Source organism: Colius striatus, chromosome 10 (genome assembly GCF_028858725.1).
Source record: "Colius striatus isolate bColStr4 chromosome 10, bColStr4.1.hap1, whole genome shotgun sequence".
In the NCBI taxonomy this organism is placed as follows: domain Eukaryota; kingdom Metazoa; phylum Chordata; class Aves; order Coliiformes; family Coliidae; genus Colius; species Colius striatus.
The window spans coordinates 22,288,778-22,304,703 of record NC_084768.1 but is presented as its reverse complement, the minus strand read 5'-3'; the positions used below and the strand labels follow the sequence as shown (position 1 = coordinate 22,304,703).

At 39.0% G+C, this 15,926-nt stretch overlaps 1 protein-coding gene across 1 annotated transcript in view; it reads right to left on the bottom strand.

The window, feature by feature from the left end:
* Positions 1 to 350: 350 nt before the first annotated feature.
* PLA2G4A (phospholipase A2 group IVA) overlaps positions 351 to 15,926 on the bottom strand; it is a 65,871-nt gene continuing 50,295 nt past the window's right edge. Inside the window, exons 12-17 of the mRNA XM_010202962.2 lie at positions 15,746 to 15,817; positions 13,444 to 13,686; positions 6,954 to 7,138; positions 4,370 to 4,565; positions 4,003 to 4,160; positions 351 to 2,818 (exon numbers count right to left, since the gene is read on the bottom strand). Coding sequence (XP_010201264.2) covers positions 2,687 to 2,818; positions 4,003 to 4,160; positions 4,370 to 4,565; positions 6,954 to 7,138; positions 13,444 to 13,686; positions 15,746 to 15,817 — 986 coding nt within the window. The 3' untranslated portion in view covers positions 351 to 2,686. The remainder of the gene's footprint in view (positions 2,819 to 4,002; positions 4,161 to 4,369; positions 4,566 to 6,953; positions 7,139 to 13,443; positions 13,687 to 15,745; positions 15,818 to 15,926) is intronic.

Sequence of the window (15,926 nt, the reverse complement as noted above, 5' to 3'; positions counted from 1 at the left end):
TAACCACACAAAAGATCTGGCAGAGTGCTGGTAGCAGTGTGTGTTGGTAGCAATCAAAACAGATTGACGTGCTCTCCCCACACACTGAAATGCTGAGAAAAGCTGTTTTACCACCTAAACTAGAAAGACACAATAATAAGCAAAAACTCGAATTTCCTGCTTGTGAGCTGTCCTACCATGTTTGTGACACCAGTGAGCCGTTCCACAATAAAAGTGAAAATACCATGTAATCGATCAAAATGAACTGTCTGAAAACAGTGGGTGCCAAATACAGTTCAGTTTTATTTTGGTAACACTGTGATAATATAAACAGTATAAAGTATGATAAAACACTTCTATAAAACAGAGTAGGTATACATTATAAAATAATAAAAAAAATAAATGGAAAAAATTAAAAATAAAATAATACAATAAAATAACAGTACCAGCTTCTTCCTGTATTCCAACGTTTATTGAAAAAGTTTAAATTACATTAAAGCACTAAGATAAGTTTATTTTCTCTCTTGATTTTCAACATGCACTAACTCAAATGGAAATAAAACCTATTGATCAATACAGAAAATGTTATTAATCATGTAACATTGCATGTAGATTTAAGGAGGGATGATGCAGTGGCTGTTAAAAGAAATGCATTAGAATTACTTCTCTTCCAATGGGCTTACAGATTTTAGCAATTAAAAATAGCTCAATAATTCACAATAAAAGGAACAGCCTCTGAATTGGCAACAAACTCTGATACAGAAGGAGTTATTGTAAAGATTATCAGAAAACTATCAATCCTGAGCTCAGCTGCGCTTCAGCCAGCCTCAGCACGAGGGGCTGGGTGGCATTCCCTGCCACCGTGGTCTTTGCACTCACTGGGATCCTGATAGCCCTACCAGGAAGACAGAGGGTAAAATCTTAACCCTATTCAAGCCAACAGAAATCTCGAGGCCAAAATTCCACTCACGGTCCTTGAAGAGAAAACACATGTGCCTTCTGACCAAAACACTGCACATCAGCCTACTGAAAATGTGCCTTGCGTTCCCCATGATGATCATCCCAGAGAAAGGAGTGCTCTTCTCCATCTGCTGTGGAGCAACCCAAAGGGCAGCTGGGGATGTGGGTTCCCTCTTGCCTCCACTAACACCTTTGGAAGTCCTTTTTTTGCATTACTTCTCACCTCAAACTAAACTGTTTAAGCAGCTGAAAACAGCAGTCTGCCGGGTCTGCTCCATGCCTTTGCTGAGAGTTAATCCCATAAACTTTACAAAAATGAAACAAGCCAGCCAACCTCCCCACAAACATGTGGCTCCTTCATCTGGCACACAGTAGAAGGCCAGCAGTGACCTTGACAGCTCTTTTTGCTCTTCCCCACATTACACACTTGTCAATGATATGATTCCAGGAGGCTGGAAGTTTTTGGAGGTGAGACTGCATTTTTTCTATGCATTTGCAGAGTTATCTCAACACTCTTTAGGTGGAACTAAAATAATCTATGAATGGTATTTCATTACTCAATCTACTAAAACCATATTTTTAAAAACAGCCCTTGAAACACAAACTACTCCACATTCTTGACTAGGAATATTTTATCAATCCCCAGTAAATACTGACATTGTCTCTTTGCAGAAACGTGATGCTTTTAATCATGATCAAATACAAAGATCACTTTTAATTTACCTATAAAAATCTTGATCAGAAATCCATGAACTAACAATAACTTAACACATAGGTGCTATAAGAATTCAAGAATTCAAGCAACACAATTTTGTGGAACAAAGAGGGGGAAAGAAATCGTGAGAGGTTGGAGTTTTTGCTGAGTGTAATATATGATATTAAGCAGTGGTAAAGTGGGCTTCAATTTTTGTGAGAATTTTTCAAGTTTGAAGATTTAAGAGCAGATCCTTCTTAGCACCAGTTACAAAAGCTCTACTAGCATTAATAACCAGGTGAGGATCTTGCTTATCGAAGATGTATAAACCTCATTTCTTTGAGACTCTTTTGCTCTCAAAAGTTTGTTGGATTTTTTTAAGAGACATCACTCATACAAGAAAAGTGAACACAGTCTGACAATGGAGTTTTGGTAAGGTCAGTACAGCCCATGGTTATTAGTGAGTAAATCTCCTTCCTTCCAGGACAAGAAATCAACTGAAGCAGAGCTAGTGAGCAGCCAAGTGACTTCCTATACTCAGGAGCTGCTGCTGCCTAGTAGTAGTTGGCAATTACAGACTTTTCAACCCAAAGTCAGAGGAAATCTTCTCATTCATCCAAAGCAGAGTGGAATCTGGGCCTGAGCCTAGGAATATATACTGTCTCTGTTACTAAAGATTTATTCTATTGTGTTTCTAATTCATTTTATGTTTCAAGATATGCCCGGTTTACATTAACTGTCCCACTATGAAAAAACAGTGTTTACAATTTTGTAAGAAAAAGCAAAGGCACTGAACACAATGACCATAGTCAAAATAAACTCATTCTATAGTTTTCAAAATAAGGATATCAGCATTCTGAAATGTTTCAAATGTTTTTAGTTTAAAAAAAACTAGTACAAAACTATATTGAAACCTGAAAATTCACACAAAAATGTGTTCAGGAGTTTTGCACAGCCCTATTCAGGAGCAGTAGTGCTCTGATGATGTCTTTTTCACTCAAGTTATAAAGATAGAAGCAGTTTCTTGAGGGAGTGAGATCTATGACACATCCTCTACGTGTGGTTGTTGTTAAGATTGTTCTTATTAAAGAATCTCCTTGCTTCAACACTGCTAAGAGACACGGAGCAGCGAGATGGATTCTCTTTCCTGTATTCAATACTTTCCATCATAGCTTCCTTGATCACCTGGAAAACAGGGAACAATGTGTCATTCAGGGAAATAACTTTCAATTTATTAAATTAATTATTAATTTATTAACTGATCAAAAAGACCCCTTCAGATGTTATTAACTGTTGCTCCTGCTTTTGATAATGCTTCATCATTGATCAAAGTGATTACAGAGCATTACTATGATTACAATTTGTTTATCTGGGATGATCATTTGCACTTGGTCAAATATGGTCAAATCACTCTACAGGTGCTGGGATCATGATGTCATGTTATAGGTAGTATCAATTAAAAGTACTTATTACTGAGCAAGCAGATAAAGAAATTTCCAGAGATCTTTACAAAAAAATTGCTTTTTTTTTTCTAGTTAGAAAATCATCACACATAAATCATACATAAAGAACTAAGTATGAAATCCTGAACATCCTACTAAGTCACCTTTGCTAAGTTGCCTTGCAGGGCTTTTGATGGCAAAATGGGAAAAGAAACCAACACAGGAACCAAATTAGAAAAGAATATGAATTGGAATGGATCTGGAAAAGCAAAGGTTCAAAAGTTGTGAAAAGCACAGATACTGCACTCCAAGATTTCTCCCAGTTGGAAGATGGCCACCAAACAGAAATGATGTTTAGGTTTATGGGTTTTTCCACTGGAAAGCACCGCAGGCCTTTTCAACAGCATATTTGCTTAGTGGTTTATTATTGACAGGAGGTCATATATGGTAACACTTCCTACAACACTTCCTTTCAGCACTTCAGAAACAGAGGTCAAGTGAAAAGACCAAATTCTCTTCACCTAATTCTCCTTGTATCTCATCCAGTTCTCTTCAGGTAACTCCAGACGTATTACTTACAGTGACTGGACTTTGCTTTCCTGTCCAGGCTAGAAGGATGCAAGTTGACCGTGTCACAATTTGTGTATGCTTTTATGCAAGTTCATGAAAAACTTACCTTGGGTATACTCCAGCCCTCATAAAGCAGACTTTTCCACTGATTATAGTGGCTTTGATGCAGGCTCAACTTTGGGAATAGCAAGGGGTACAAACAAATGCAGGAAGCACTTTGTATGTCGTAACAGTTAGACAAACACTAAGTAAACCCTTTTACCTTCTGTATGGCAGATTTAGGGCTTTACTCACATTCCCTCCTTTCCTATTTAACAGTCTAGACCCTGTAAGACCCTTCCCCACTGCCATACATACATCTATGTTATTGAGGGTGTTGAACTCCATTAGATCATGAAGCCTCTTGAAAGCCTCATTGGGATACTGGAAGTTGAAGGTAGAGAACGGTGTGTTTGGATCATCAAAAATGTCAAAGTCTGCAAAATCCTTCTCTTCCTGTGTTTCTCTTGGAACACCTGCATACAGAACAAATACAAAAATACAATCTAAATGTTAGGTCTGACTACTTACTGTCTTATTTTCTAATGGCTTTCAAAATCCCTAACTACTAAAGACAGATTTAATAGTTATTTCAGAGACAAAACATTTCTGGTATATAATTCACCATGTCATTATAAAGCTTCAAAGGAACAGGTAGATTTAGCATCAGAAACTGTGTGCTCACCTGGAGCTTTGTACTTCCGGAAGTTGATGTTGGCCAAAACAAAATGGATTATAGTCGGGCAGTCTTTCTCTGAGGAGGTATCCTTTGGCTTGAAAACATAGCACTCCTTCATGCCTTCTCGATCAAATACATTTGGGTCTATTTTGGGGAATGGAAGCTTGTTCATTTTGGCCCATTTTTCAGCAAGCAAGATTTCCTGAAAAGATAACAAGAACTCAGGTGTACATAAGCATCTGCTCAAAGTGAGATTTTATGTAGAGACACATGGGTCAAACTAGTTACTGGAAGCAGTTTTATTAACTCATGCTCCCTCTTAGCAGAAGAACTGTTAAGTCAGTCTTGGTATAGATGACCCAGTATGGCAAACTGAGCACCTAATTCAGCCTGTCCCATCCTCACCACCTGCAATGATTCACAGGAAGGAAAGAGGTGGTCTGTCACATAAATCTTTGTGTGAATTTACAGAGCTGTCAGCAAGAAAAAACCATCCATAGTTTTACTTGCAAACGGAGTATCAGTGCTATGGAAACCAATGAGAGTTAATAAACACTAGTCCACACATTGCTATGTTCAGAGTCACATCACAGTAAAGAGCAGCATCTGAAAGCATGCTAAGTAAAGAAGTAAGTCTGGAAAACAGGCTTTTTTTCCTTGTGACAACTCAGTAAACAAAATAATTTGTAAATAATGACTCAAAAGCATGTAATGAGGGTGTGTGAGAGGGAGGAGAGGGAAGGTCAACATCTTTAATCTTGGTTTTGAGTGAAATAGGACCCTTCTTTGGGCAACTGTTTTGGATACGCAAGAGATTAAAAGATAGCGGGTGTAAAATGATAAAATGAGCAGAGTCATTGACTTCAGCTGGCTAATTTCCCTCTGTGTTGGAGCAATACAAGCATATTAGAGTGTTACCATAGCTACAGGCCAGCTCCTGAACTGACATTCACTCTTTGTAACACCAGCAGAACCAGTGGGATTGCACAGCCAGTAAATGAAACTGGCTTCTGTCCTTTAAGCCATTAGCATACAGCCTCTGCTTGTGGCCTGCACCTGTGTATGAGCTGGAGCTACGTCACTCTTCTTATTATACACATACAGTATTATGAACCATTCCCTTCAACAGTGGCCTCATAAAACCCAGGGCATCATTTCATTTTCCCACCATTTTTTCTTGCGTAAAAATATTTCGCCTTTTAAACATTCCAGTTTACAGGACAGCACTTGACTTCCAACAAAACTGTCTATGTTATGGCATGTTCCCCAAAATGACACAGAAAACAGCAGCTGAGGGAGATGGAAAGCTCAGTGCATTGGCACAGCCTTTTGCACAGAATCCACAGGCAGAATGTGAACAAAAGGAAGATGAAGACGTTTCAGGGGAGATAGCAGTGGTGTGGCAGTAAATGCAGCTGATGGGGAAAATACCCCATTGTGGAAAAAAAGAGACAAATTCTTAAACACATAGAAAATAATAGGAAGAATCAGACTGCGGGATTTGGTTAGTAAAGGAATAATAAAAGACCTCGGCACTAGTAAGAGTCTCCTCTGTGCTCTCTTCTTCCAAGTAGTGCCCAATAGACCTAGAGATTAGAGAAGCTACTCATTTTTTGTTTCACCTGAAGCTTGCTTTCCTTTGCATTTGACAACATGGACCTAGAGTTCATTTTGCAGTTGCTGTTATTTTCTAGCATTCTTTCAGGGTCTTGCCCCTTGATAGCAAGAGGAACGAAAAAAATACTGTGCAGTTTAAATTTGCCAGTCAAGCAAGCAAGAATGCCAGTCGTTTCTCAAACAGGCGTGTTTCCTTAAAAATTACTTTTAAAAATCCACACAGGTTTCAAATAAATACTGCCTCATTTTTGAGAGCCTCACAGCAGTGTCTAAGTGCTGCTTTTTTTGTGTAAACTACCAAAATGATCCAACATTAAGCTTTTCTGATCAGCTGGAGCTGTTTGGAGGCGTAGGTTCATACAGACTGACAGCTGTGCTTTCCACACCTGCTACAGAAAGCAGACATGTCATTTAACCCATATTTTTCTATTGCTTTGCTCTGGCCTGAATGGATTTAGAAATCCTGCTTAAGTCAGTATTGGTATTATTCTAGTGAGAATAAATGAACAGTTAGCCTCACTTCCAAAATGTTATATATTTAGCAATACCAGCACGACTGAAGCACATGATGATGACAGAAATCCATTTGTTTACATCACAGCATCACAGAGAACAGCTGCACAGAGCTAGAGCACCAGCACGATGGTTAATGACTGACTTGATTGTTTAATGCTGACATAAAATAAAAATCTGCAATTCACTGTGAAGACAAGGCTTCCATAAAAACAAGCGAGCTACAACTTCAAACGCATTATATTTGTCCTCTTTGTGTCAGTTGTCTCATGTGAGTCATGTAAACAGGAACTGAGGCAAAATGCAATATTCTGCCTTGACGTCGAAACAAATTGCTCCAATGCTGTCGATACAATAGCACTAAGGCCTGGAAACATGAAATGTGCAACCAAATTGACTGGAAAAATACAACTGAGTCAAATTTCTGAACACAGTGAAAGGAATGACCTGTCTCACTTACCTTGAAAGGAGGACTGGAATCACTTGGCCTCGCTGAAAAATCAAATGAGATGATGAGATCAACGCCTCTTTGAGGTCTTAAGATAAGTGGGTATGGTAGGTTAAATGTAAGCCCACTGTCCACTATATGAATCTTTTTGCTCTTCACATCTAGTGGCTCATATATCCTCTCAAATTCATCAGGATCTGTGCAGAACAAATGAAAACAAAACAAAACAGAACACAGAAGTTAAGAACTGAAATGTTGATGGGCTTTCCAGTGTTTCTCCAAGTACTGAAGATTCCACAGAATCCAAAATGTATAGTATCCCAGCTACACATATCACAAAATCATGTGCAGCTTTAACTCTCCTCTTAACAACTAGAAAATGAGGTGAAAAAAAAAGAGTTGGGTGGGACCTCAGTAGGTCAAGTACACAAACACAGGGCCCCAAGGCATAAGCAGGAGAGACAAAACTGAAGTACACTAAGTTCTAGGTTTGATTCCAGCCACAAACGAAAGTGTTGGAGGATCAATACACAAAATACAGTGTTTATGGGATGTTGACAGATTCCTAATGTATATCCCCCTAGTGTCCTACAATCCCTGCCCAAACCTCTTTCCCCTAGGTTCCCTCCCACCTGTCCTTCCTATCTCTTCTTCCCCAAAAAATGGAAATTTGCCTAAAAAGCTTTGATATGGCTCTGCTCTTCTGTGACGCTTGACTGTGTCTGCTTCTGTCCATTAAAATTAAGACTACCAAGTCTTGCTTTTCAAATCTCACAACCTCCTAGTCACTACTACACTAGGAACAAGAAGAAATATATATATCTGAAATTCAAGCATTGGGTAGAATTGTGTGTAAGCCCCTTACTGCTATTAACGTTACAGCACATTATAAAACAGTCTCCCATCTGTAATGCCCAAGCTTAGGGCTGAAGAAGATGATGTTTCTTCTTTAAGCCCTAGGTGTAGCTCTGGAAAAAAAGAAGCAATTTTCATAAATTTATCTTTGCATTTAGCCAGGTCTCTGGGTACTACTGAAGGATCCCTGCAGTACTTAAACCTTTTCTGCTTGACAACCTATTCTTGATCTAGATCTTATAAATATTTCCAGTCCGTGTTTTTGCCTTCTGACTAAAAACTAATGCTCATCTCTGTAGAGGGCAGTGTAATCTAAGGAATGTTGAATAGAATAATATAATTATTTCTTGCTGAATTTAATTTCCTAGCACCTACTTATTGGAAATGGAAGTAATAAAAAAAAAAAATTATACTTTACTGTGAAGAAAATTCCTCTAAAATAATTCAAATTCTAGTTGCTGAGTTGCTGTCATTTCAGGAACCATGAAAATTTTCACTGTTACAAGCAGCAACAGATGTTCTGACTTTTAATTTCTGCTATTTATTAGAGGACACTTTACTAAGAAACGAGAGACCAATTTCCTAACACTTACCTTGATTTCTAAGGTAGAAAACACTTTCAAATCATTGCCTACTGCTATAAGGGCTAAGCCTGTTTATACAGCTATTTGACAAGCAGATATATTTCCTAACCATGAATTAGCATAAGTCAATGAAAATATATTAGTTTTAGTCAAATTCATCTTATTTTCAAAAACACTGGTAAAAAAAAAACATTTACTACAGATCCTTTTAGCACAAGATCAGTTTTGTTTTCCCCCTCCTTTTTTTGAAAGACATTTCAAACATAATTTAACCCTTGTTCTCAAAAGAATTTCCAAAAATTGCAGAAACCTTGTTGTACAAGTTATATATTATCTTATCTTACAAAACTTGCATTTGAGAGTCAATGGTGATGCTTTAAATAAGAATAGTACCACTGTGATAAGTGTCACTGCATACACAAACTTTCTACCAAAAAGGCATCAAGCAAGACAATTCCTATTGCTTACAGGCTTCATGGCTCTATAATCAAACGTATCATAATAATTCTATGATAAATTTTAAATGATAAAACATTATAATGGCATCAATGAGTTTAAAATGACCACACAGAATGTTTCTATTAGTTGTGGTCTTCTGTGGTTACAGGAGAAATTAAAGGGTTTTCTTTTTATTATAACTCATTTTGGAAGTACATTTCTAAACTTTGAACTGAGAAGAAAAGTTTCAAAACACAATTTGTGTCCGTGTTACAGGGTCAGCTTTCAAAAAGCAATGAAGATAATCCAGTGTTATTTTAATGATGTGACTTTAAAGGCAGACTCAGCAAGCAATTTGATTTGATTTACACAAGATCTGGAGCCAGGGGTCAGAAGCAGTACACAACACCCCAGTGAGACAAGGCAAGCAGGTAGACTGAACTTCACATCAAGACACTGCAGGTGAGCCTGCAATTGCTCCTGGGAGAGATGTAATGTACAAGAAGTATCCCTGATGCTAAAAGAACCGTCAACTATTCTATAACTTGTGCTGTAGTTAACCTGAAGGGCTGGATAAGAAAGCTTTGTTCTTTATATCCTTTATGACACATGAATCCAGGACAATCATTCTATATACATTTAGCAGCCTTGCTAAGTCAACCCATCGTTATTCATCAAAACAGGTGAAGACATTCAGTTTTCAGCTGATGAGGATACTTTTGTGAAAGCTGCATCTATACAACGAGCAGCTTTCAAGTACATCAAACAGCAAACCAGGAGAAGCTCAAGATGTTTCCAAGCGCAGTGCCATGTGAAACAAGCCCAGCATGCCCATCTGATCTGGATGGATCGCACACATAAATGGACAGCAGGAACTGTTTAGAAATTAAAAAGAGAGCACAATCTAGAGACCAAGCTTTGTCACAGATGGCAGCATCAATGAAGTACAGAAGATGAAAAGGGCATTTGCTGCTGACGTGCGTCTACTATAACAGAGTTTCCATAAATACTGGACTAAGGAAGCAGAGATTACGAGTTATTTTTTCACTATTGTTACTCACTTGGCATTTTCTCAAGTGATTTTGGTGTGTTGCAATATCAAGGCACATAAACAGAGCAACTCTGAGTTCACAAGGAAATCATTCAAGGAGTCTAAAGTTTTAAAGCATACTTGAGATCAATTAAGAAAATGCTCAGCATAAATAGAATCCAGAGCAACGCAAAGACAAGCATGTTACTTTCAGCTCTAGCAGCTGGGATCTCTCCTGTGTGCACTGTAGAGCCTAAATTCAATCCTCTGTAATAACATCAGCTTAGGTCTGCCACAGTTCATCCTCTGCACTGCAACTCAGTGGGTCTAAAGAAGGTTTCAGACAACTGGAGATGTAAAGTATTACTTATTTCCCTTTTGATTCATTTATTTCTCTTTTGGATTGCCAGGTAATAAAGTAAGTCCTAAAGCAATTCAGTACTCTCTGTATTCAAGCTGCTAGGTAAACTGCTAGTGGTAGGAATAAATATGCAAAGCTTAATTGCATCCACTGCCCTGGTAATACAGTGTATTTTAAATTTACACCAAAGTTTCATTTTCATCTATTCCTCTAGGCTCCTAGGCTCTTAGATATATATTACCAAAACCCACAGCATTAAAATGTAAGTGTACTTAGCACACTACTGAATGATTACATTTTATATGAACTGCTGAAATTTCAAGAGGTTTTAAACTATTCTTGATTATAATATTACAACTACTCATATATGTTAGATTTGAGTTGTTAAATCAGATCTATGAGTGTAGGCTTCAACTAAGACTAAAAAAAAATGCAGCTATGTCAAACTTTTGCCAGACATTTTACCTAAAGAAATTTCAGGCACTCAAAAGTAACTAAGAAGTGTGAGCTCAATCTGACAAACTAGCATTTTATTTCCATTGAAGTTAAGAACCAGGAAGTTAATAGTTGATTCTGAAGATTATCCAGATGGCTGGCTAGATAAGGGGAGAGCAGTGGATATCATCTACCTTGACTTCAGCAAGGCTTTTGACACTGACATTACATTCTCATGAAAAAGCTCAGTCAGTGTGGCTGGGATGAGTGGATGGTGAAGTGGATCAACAGACTGACAGAGCCCAGACGGTGATTATCAACAGAGCCAAGTCCAGCAGGGTTCCACAGGGATCAGTTCTTGGGCCAGTCTTATTCAACACCTTCATCAATGACCTGGATGAGGGGACAGAGTGTACCCTCAGCAAGTTCCCTGATGACAGCAAACTGGGAGGACTGGCTGATTCCCCAGAAGGCTGTGCTGCCATTCAGCGGGATCTCAACCAGCTTGAGAGTTGGGGACAGAGGAACCTCATGAGGTTCAACAAGGACAAGTGCAGAGTCCTGCATCTGGGAAGAAACAACCCCATGCACCAGTACAGGCTGGGGGTCAAACTGCTGGAGAGCAGCTCTGCAGAGAGACCTGGGAGCCCTGGTTGACAGTAAACTGACCATGAGCCAGCAATGTGCCCTTGTGGCCAAGAAGGCCAATGGCATCCTGGGATACAGCTAGAAGAATGTGGCAAGCAGGTCGAAGGAGGTTCCGCTCCACTTCTACTCTGCTCTAGTGAGGCATCATCTGGAGTACTGTGTCCAGTTCTGGGCTCCTCAGCTCAAGAGGGACAGGGACCTTCTGGAGAGAGTCCAGCACAGGCCCACCAAGATTATCAGGGGACTGAAGTGTCTTTCTTATGAGGAAAGGTTGCAGGTTCTGGGACTCTTCAGGACAAGAGGAGACTAAGGGGGAGACCTCATTAATACTTGCAAGTATTTAAAAAGTGTATTTCAAGAGGATGGGGAAACATTTCTTTCTGTAGTGGCCAATGATAGGACAAGGGGTAATGGACAAACACTGGATCACAAAAAGTTCCACTTAAACTTAAGAAAAAACTTCTTTATTGTAAGGGTGAGGAAACCCTGGCACAGGCTGCCCAGGGAGGGTGTGGAGTCTCCTTCTCTGGAGGTTTTCAAAACCCGCTTGGACGCGTTCCTGAGTGATCTGATCTAGGCGGACCTGCTTGAGTAGGGGGGTTGGACTGGATATCTTTAGAGGTCCTTTCCAACCCCTACAACTCTATGATTCTGTGATTCTATGATTCTATGATCCACATGTCTTAATTATGCAAAGTTCTTATCAACTGTCACTTTTTCCAACCATAAATTGACTACCCACTTTCCTGCCTCTTTTACAACTACTATAAATATTAGGATTACCCAGCTGTAAACATCTCTGAGATCATAAAAATATTTAGAAAGTGGAGGACAGATGGAAATTTCTATAGAACCCTGCCAAGGGATTTGTGACACTAACAAATACAAATTAGAGCATGTCTGCCACTTAAGCTTTTAAATGACATCTGGTATTTACTATTGTATAATGACCAGCCAGGGCAATCTCTTTCCCCCAAAGCAAAAATAAGGCTGAAGTGACTACTTATGAGGGATGGTTGGTAGTGCTGTGCTGACACACAGCAATATGGAAGGAACACCACTCTTAGAAATTTGTAGCTCCTCAGTTTGATGAATGTGAGTAATAACATTCATCAAACTGAGAAGCATTACAGTTTGTATCACAGAAACTCTACATGCAGGTTCCACCAAGTACGCATCTTCACTGTGACACAACTTTTCTATAGGGCAACTCACATCCTAAACTCAGTGCTGTGTTGCTTACTGAGGAAGAAAATAAAAGCACCAGTGCCAGACGAATACTAAGAAATTAATTAGCTTTCACTGAGAAGATTGTAATGAAGACTTTAGTAGGTAATTAGTCTATAGCTAATCTTCACAATTTGCAGCTACTGTCTCAGACACCATAACCTTCATGGAGCAGGGGAAGACACTGAACTTATTTTGCAAATTAGTATTTTTCTGAAATTCTTATTATCCATCTGTCCTCTTGCTTCCTTCTTAAGCCAACATTAAATGTGGATGCAGCTACACATCAGTCCCATGTGAAACATCAATGCAATGTCAGATCAGTCACACTGGGAATAACATGGTGTCAGCAAAGCAAAGAGCTACAAGCAGAGAAGTGTGCTTCATCCACAGATTTTTCAAAGGAAGACAAAGACAGCAGACAACCTACAAAATCTTTTAAGAGGGAAGCCCTGTGAGGAACAAGTAAATGTTTTATTTCCAGCAGAAAGCTTAGTACCAGTAAGAGAAAAGGAAGAACACAGGATACTCTTTGAAGTTAAAGAGAGTGAAAAAGTGGACTTAACGAAGGGCACTATACACAAAATCAGCTTGGTCACCTGCAACTCTGCCAGCAATTCCCTTAAAACAAAGAGCCACTTCTCCTCCAGAAGGTACTGAATGTTCTGCCACTCTGCTGGGGCAGAGGGGAAGTACACACAGCAGGCAGAAGTCACTGTGTAGTGTCCTTTGAGACATTCAACACTCAGTCACCTCACAACCTCTGCTGCTCATCAGTACTCACGACTGCTGCAACAGTAATGTCCTCCTGCATTCAGGGACCTGCTGCTGTAAGCCTCATAGTTCAAATTAACCCACAGAGAACTCGCTGTTTCTGGTTTTACTAATGTACATACAGCAGCAGAGGCTTTCTGTGAAACTAACCTGCCACAGCTGCATCTAGTTCATCTTCCTCCACAGACTCCTGAGTAAGAAGGCCTGCCAGAGGAGAGAGTGGGTAACAGCTGTTGAGGTTCAATCCCAGCATGAAGTTGTGCACTTTCCCAGCACGCCCTTCACGGGTGTTGAAAAGGGCACTATCGCCCACCAAAGCCATCAGCATTCGCTGCACCCAGCTTTCTTGGCTGCTGTTCTGATACTCTTGATTTGCCTCTGCATTTTCAGTTCCTGTAGTGGAAAATGAAAATAATCAATGGTGAGACAGTTAATGTATAAAGTATGAATCCAGGATTTCTAGGTCTATTAAAATAAAAACTCTATTAAAATAAAAGGAACTAAGTCACAGCTTTCTTTCAAGGAGTTATGGACTCAATGAAGGAGCTTTGCAGCAAGAATTTCAGAGCAGGGGGGTTGGACTAGATGATCTCTAAAGGTCCCTTCCAACCCCTACCATTCTATGATTCTATGAAACCTTTCTCTTAACTTCACAGGCCAGTGGAACTTTTCATTCAGTATCGCAGCATGGATGTGTCCATCAGGAAAATAGCGTGGCAATGTGGTAGATGGCTTGAGCCAGAACTTAATTAGTCTGGATGGAAAAGGCAATGAAGATATGGCTTTATCTGCTAGCACCCAGAATGCAAACTCTCCTGGGCTCAGGGAACAGACTTCAATTGCCAAAATCCATACTCTATACAGACTTGAAATCATCTGGATGTATATTTACACCCTTCTCCATGCCATCTCCAAAGAAATCCAGCTTTCCCTAAGAAGGCAACATTAGCCTGCATAAAAGAGGACACTACAGCATGGGAATTTTAAAATATGTGAAAATATCCTTACAGTAAAACGTAGACTACAGACTGTATCTGGGTTTAATTAACTAGAGAGTATAACAGAATGTCCAGACTTAAGATGCCTAGAGCTAGCCATCACAGTAAAATGACTCAAGTCAGTGTCACCTTGCAGTTGTAAAGTGGCAAATCCTAACTTTTTGAGGTGTTTTGTCTAAGAAGAATTCAGGCTCAGACTCAACACTTTAAATCCAGTACTGACATGTGCCTCTAATTCAGGCTTTAAAGGAGATGATTTTTGTACAAGTAGAGAGAAAATAAGTAGCAAACACCACAAAGTTTAGAGGTCCAGAATCTGTATAATTTTATTCTATAGAAGTGAGAGGATTACAAAGTGTTTATGAGTCACAGATTTGTAGGTGGTCCACTATGGCTACAAACTATGAAACACTAAATTTAGTGTTTCGTGCTTGCTATAGTGCTTAAATTAAATAAATACAAAATGTGGTATCACTCTTCCCCTATCATTTTACACTAAGGGAAATGGAAGAAGTAATCATTTAACTGAGGTAATGACGTGATTCACCATCTCATCACACAAGATTTTCTTCTTGTAGATCCTAAAATTACAAATTGCTGCATTCTCATCTTTGCTTTAGTTGTTAAAAACATAATCAGTTTCTTCATGTGAAAATCATTGTTGTCCCTAAAAGTATCATCAAATACAGAAAGCATTAGTAGGACAAGACAGAGTCCTTGGCTAAAGTCACAGAAATCCCCATGTAGTTTAGGTACCTAAAGATAATTTTCAATAGGATCTTTTCTTCCCACTGCCCAATGTTCCTCTTATGGTTGTGCATCTTCAGAGAAACTGGATTTGGGCATTGTTTAACACATTGTGCCAAGCACTGGGAATGTCCCCTTATCAGATGTCATTTGTAAATGTGCTAGAAGACACCTATGAATACTGTAAATACAAATCAAACCATTCTTAAGTAAATATTTGATCAAGGAACCATCAAAAACAATGGATAGTGTTAGTCTGTGGGGCTGGTCACAACTCAAACAGGCCTCTGAACTCAGTAGCTTGCTGGCAGTAGACTTCTGAAAACTAACTCAATAAGCCTGATTTTTGGGATATAAGAGATTGTAGCCCTGTGTGAAACACTGTTGGGCTGATGCCAAGGCTGAAGATGTATGAGAGTATCATCAGCAGCAGCTTGAGCTGGCAGCACAAAGTCAAGCCAAAGGCCCTCATGAGGTCTCTTCAACATTTCTCTATTTTGCTCATTGGCTCCTTTATGATCCTTGGGCTACACAACTAAGTTTTAACACTAGCACACATGACAGCAGAGCTCTGAGTTGTAAGAGACTAGTGCTAAAACTAAGGAAAATCAGCTATGGCTAACTACCAACATCATCAAACTTGTTCACGTCACACAAAAGCTGATGAAAAAAGTAAATTATGAAGTAAAACATGAGAATTTCCTTACCTTTTGGATGCTGTGATTCATCTTCACTGTCTGAACTGTCATTGCTTACAAGGTGCTTTAGCCTAATATTTTCTGTTGAAAGAAACATAAAAATACTTTAAATTGACAGTGTTCAATTATCAGAACAGTAAGAATTTCAAAACAATTTGAGGCATAAAACTATTATTGTCTTCAAAATAGA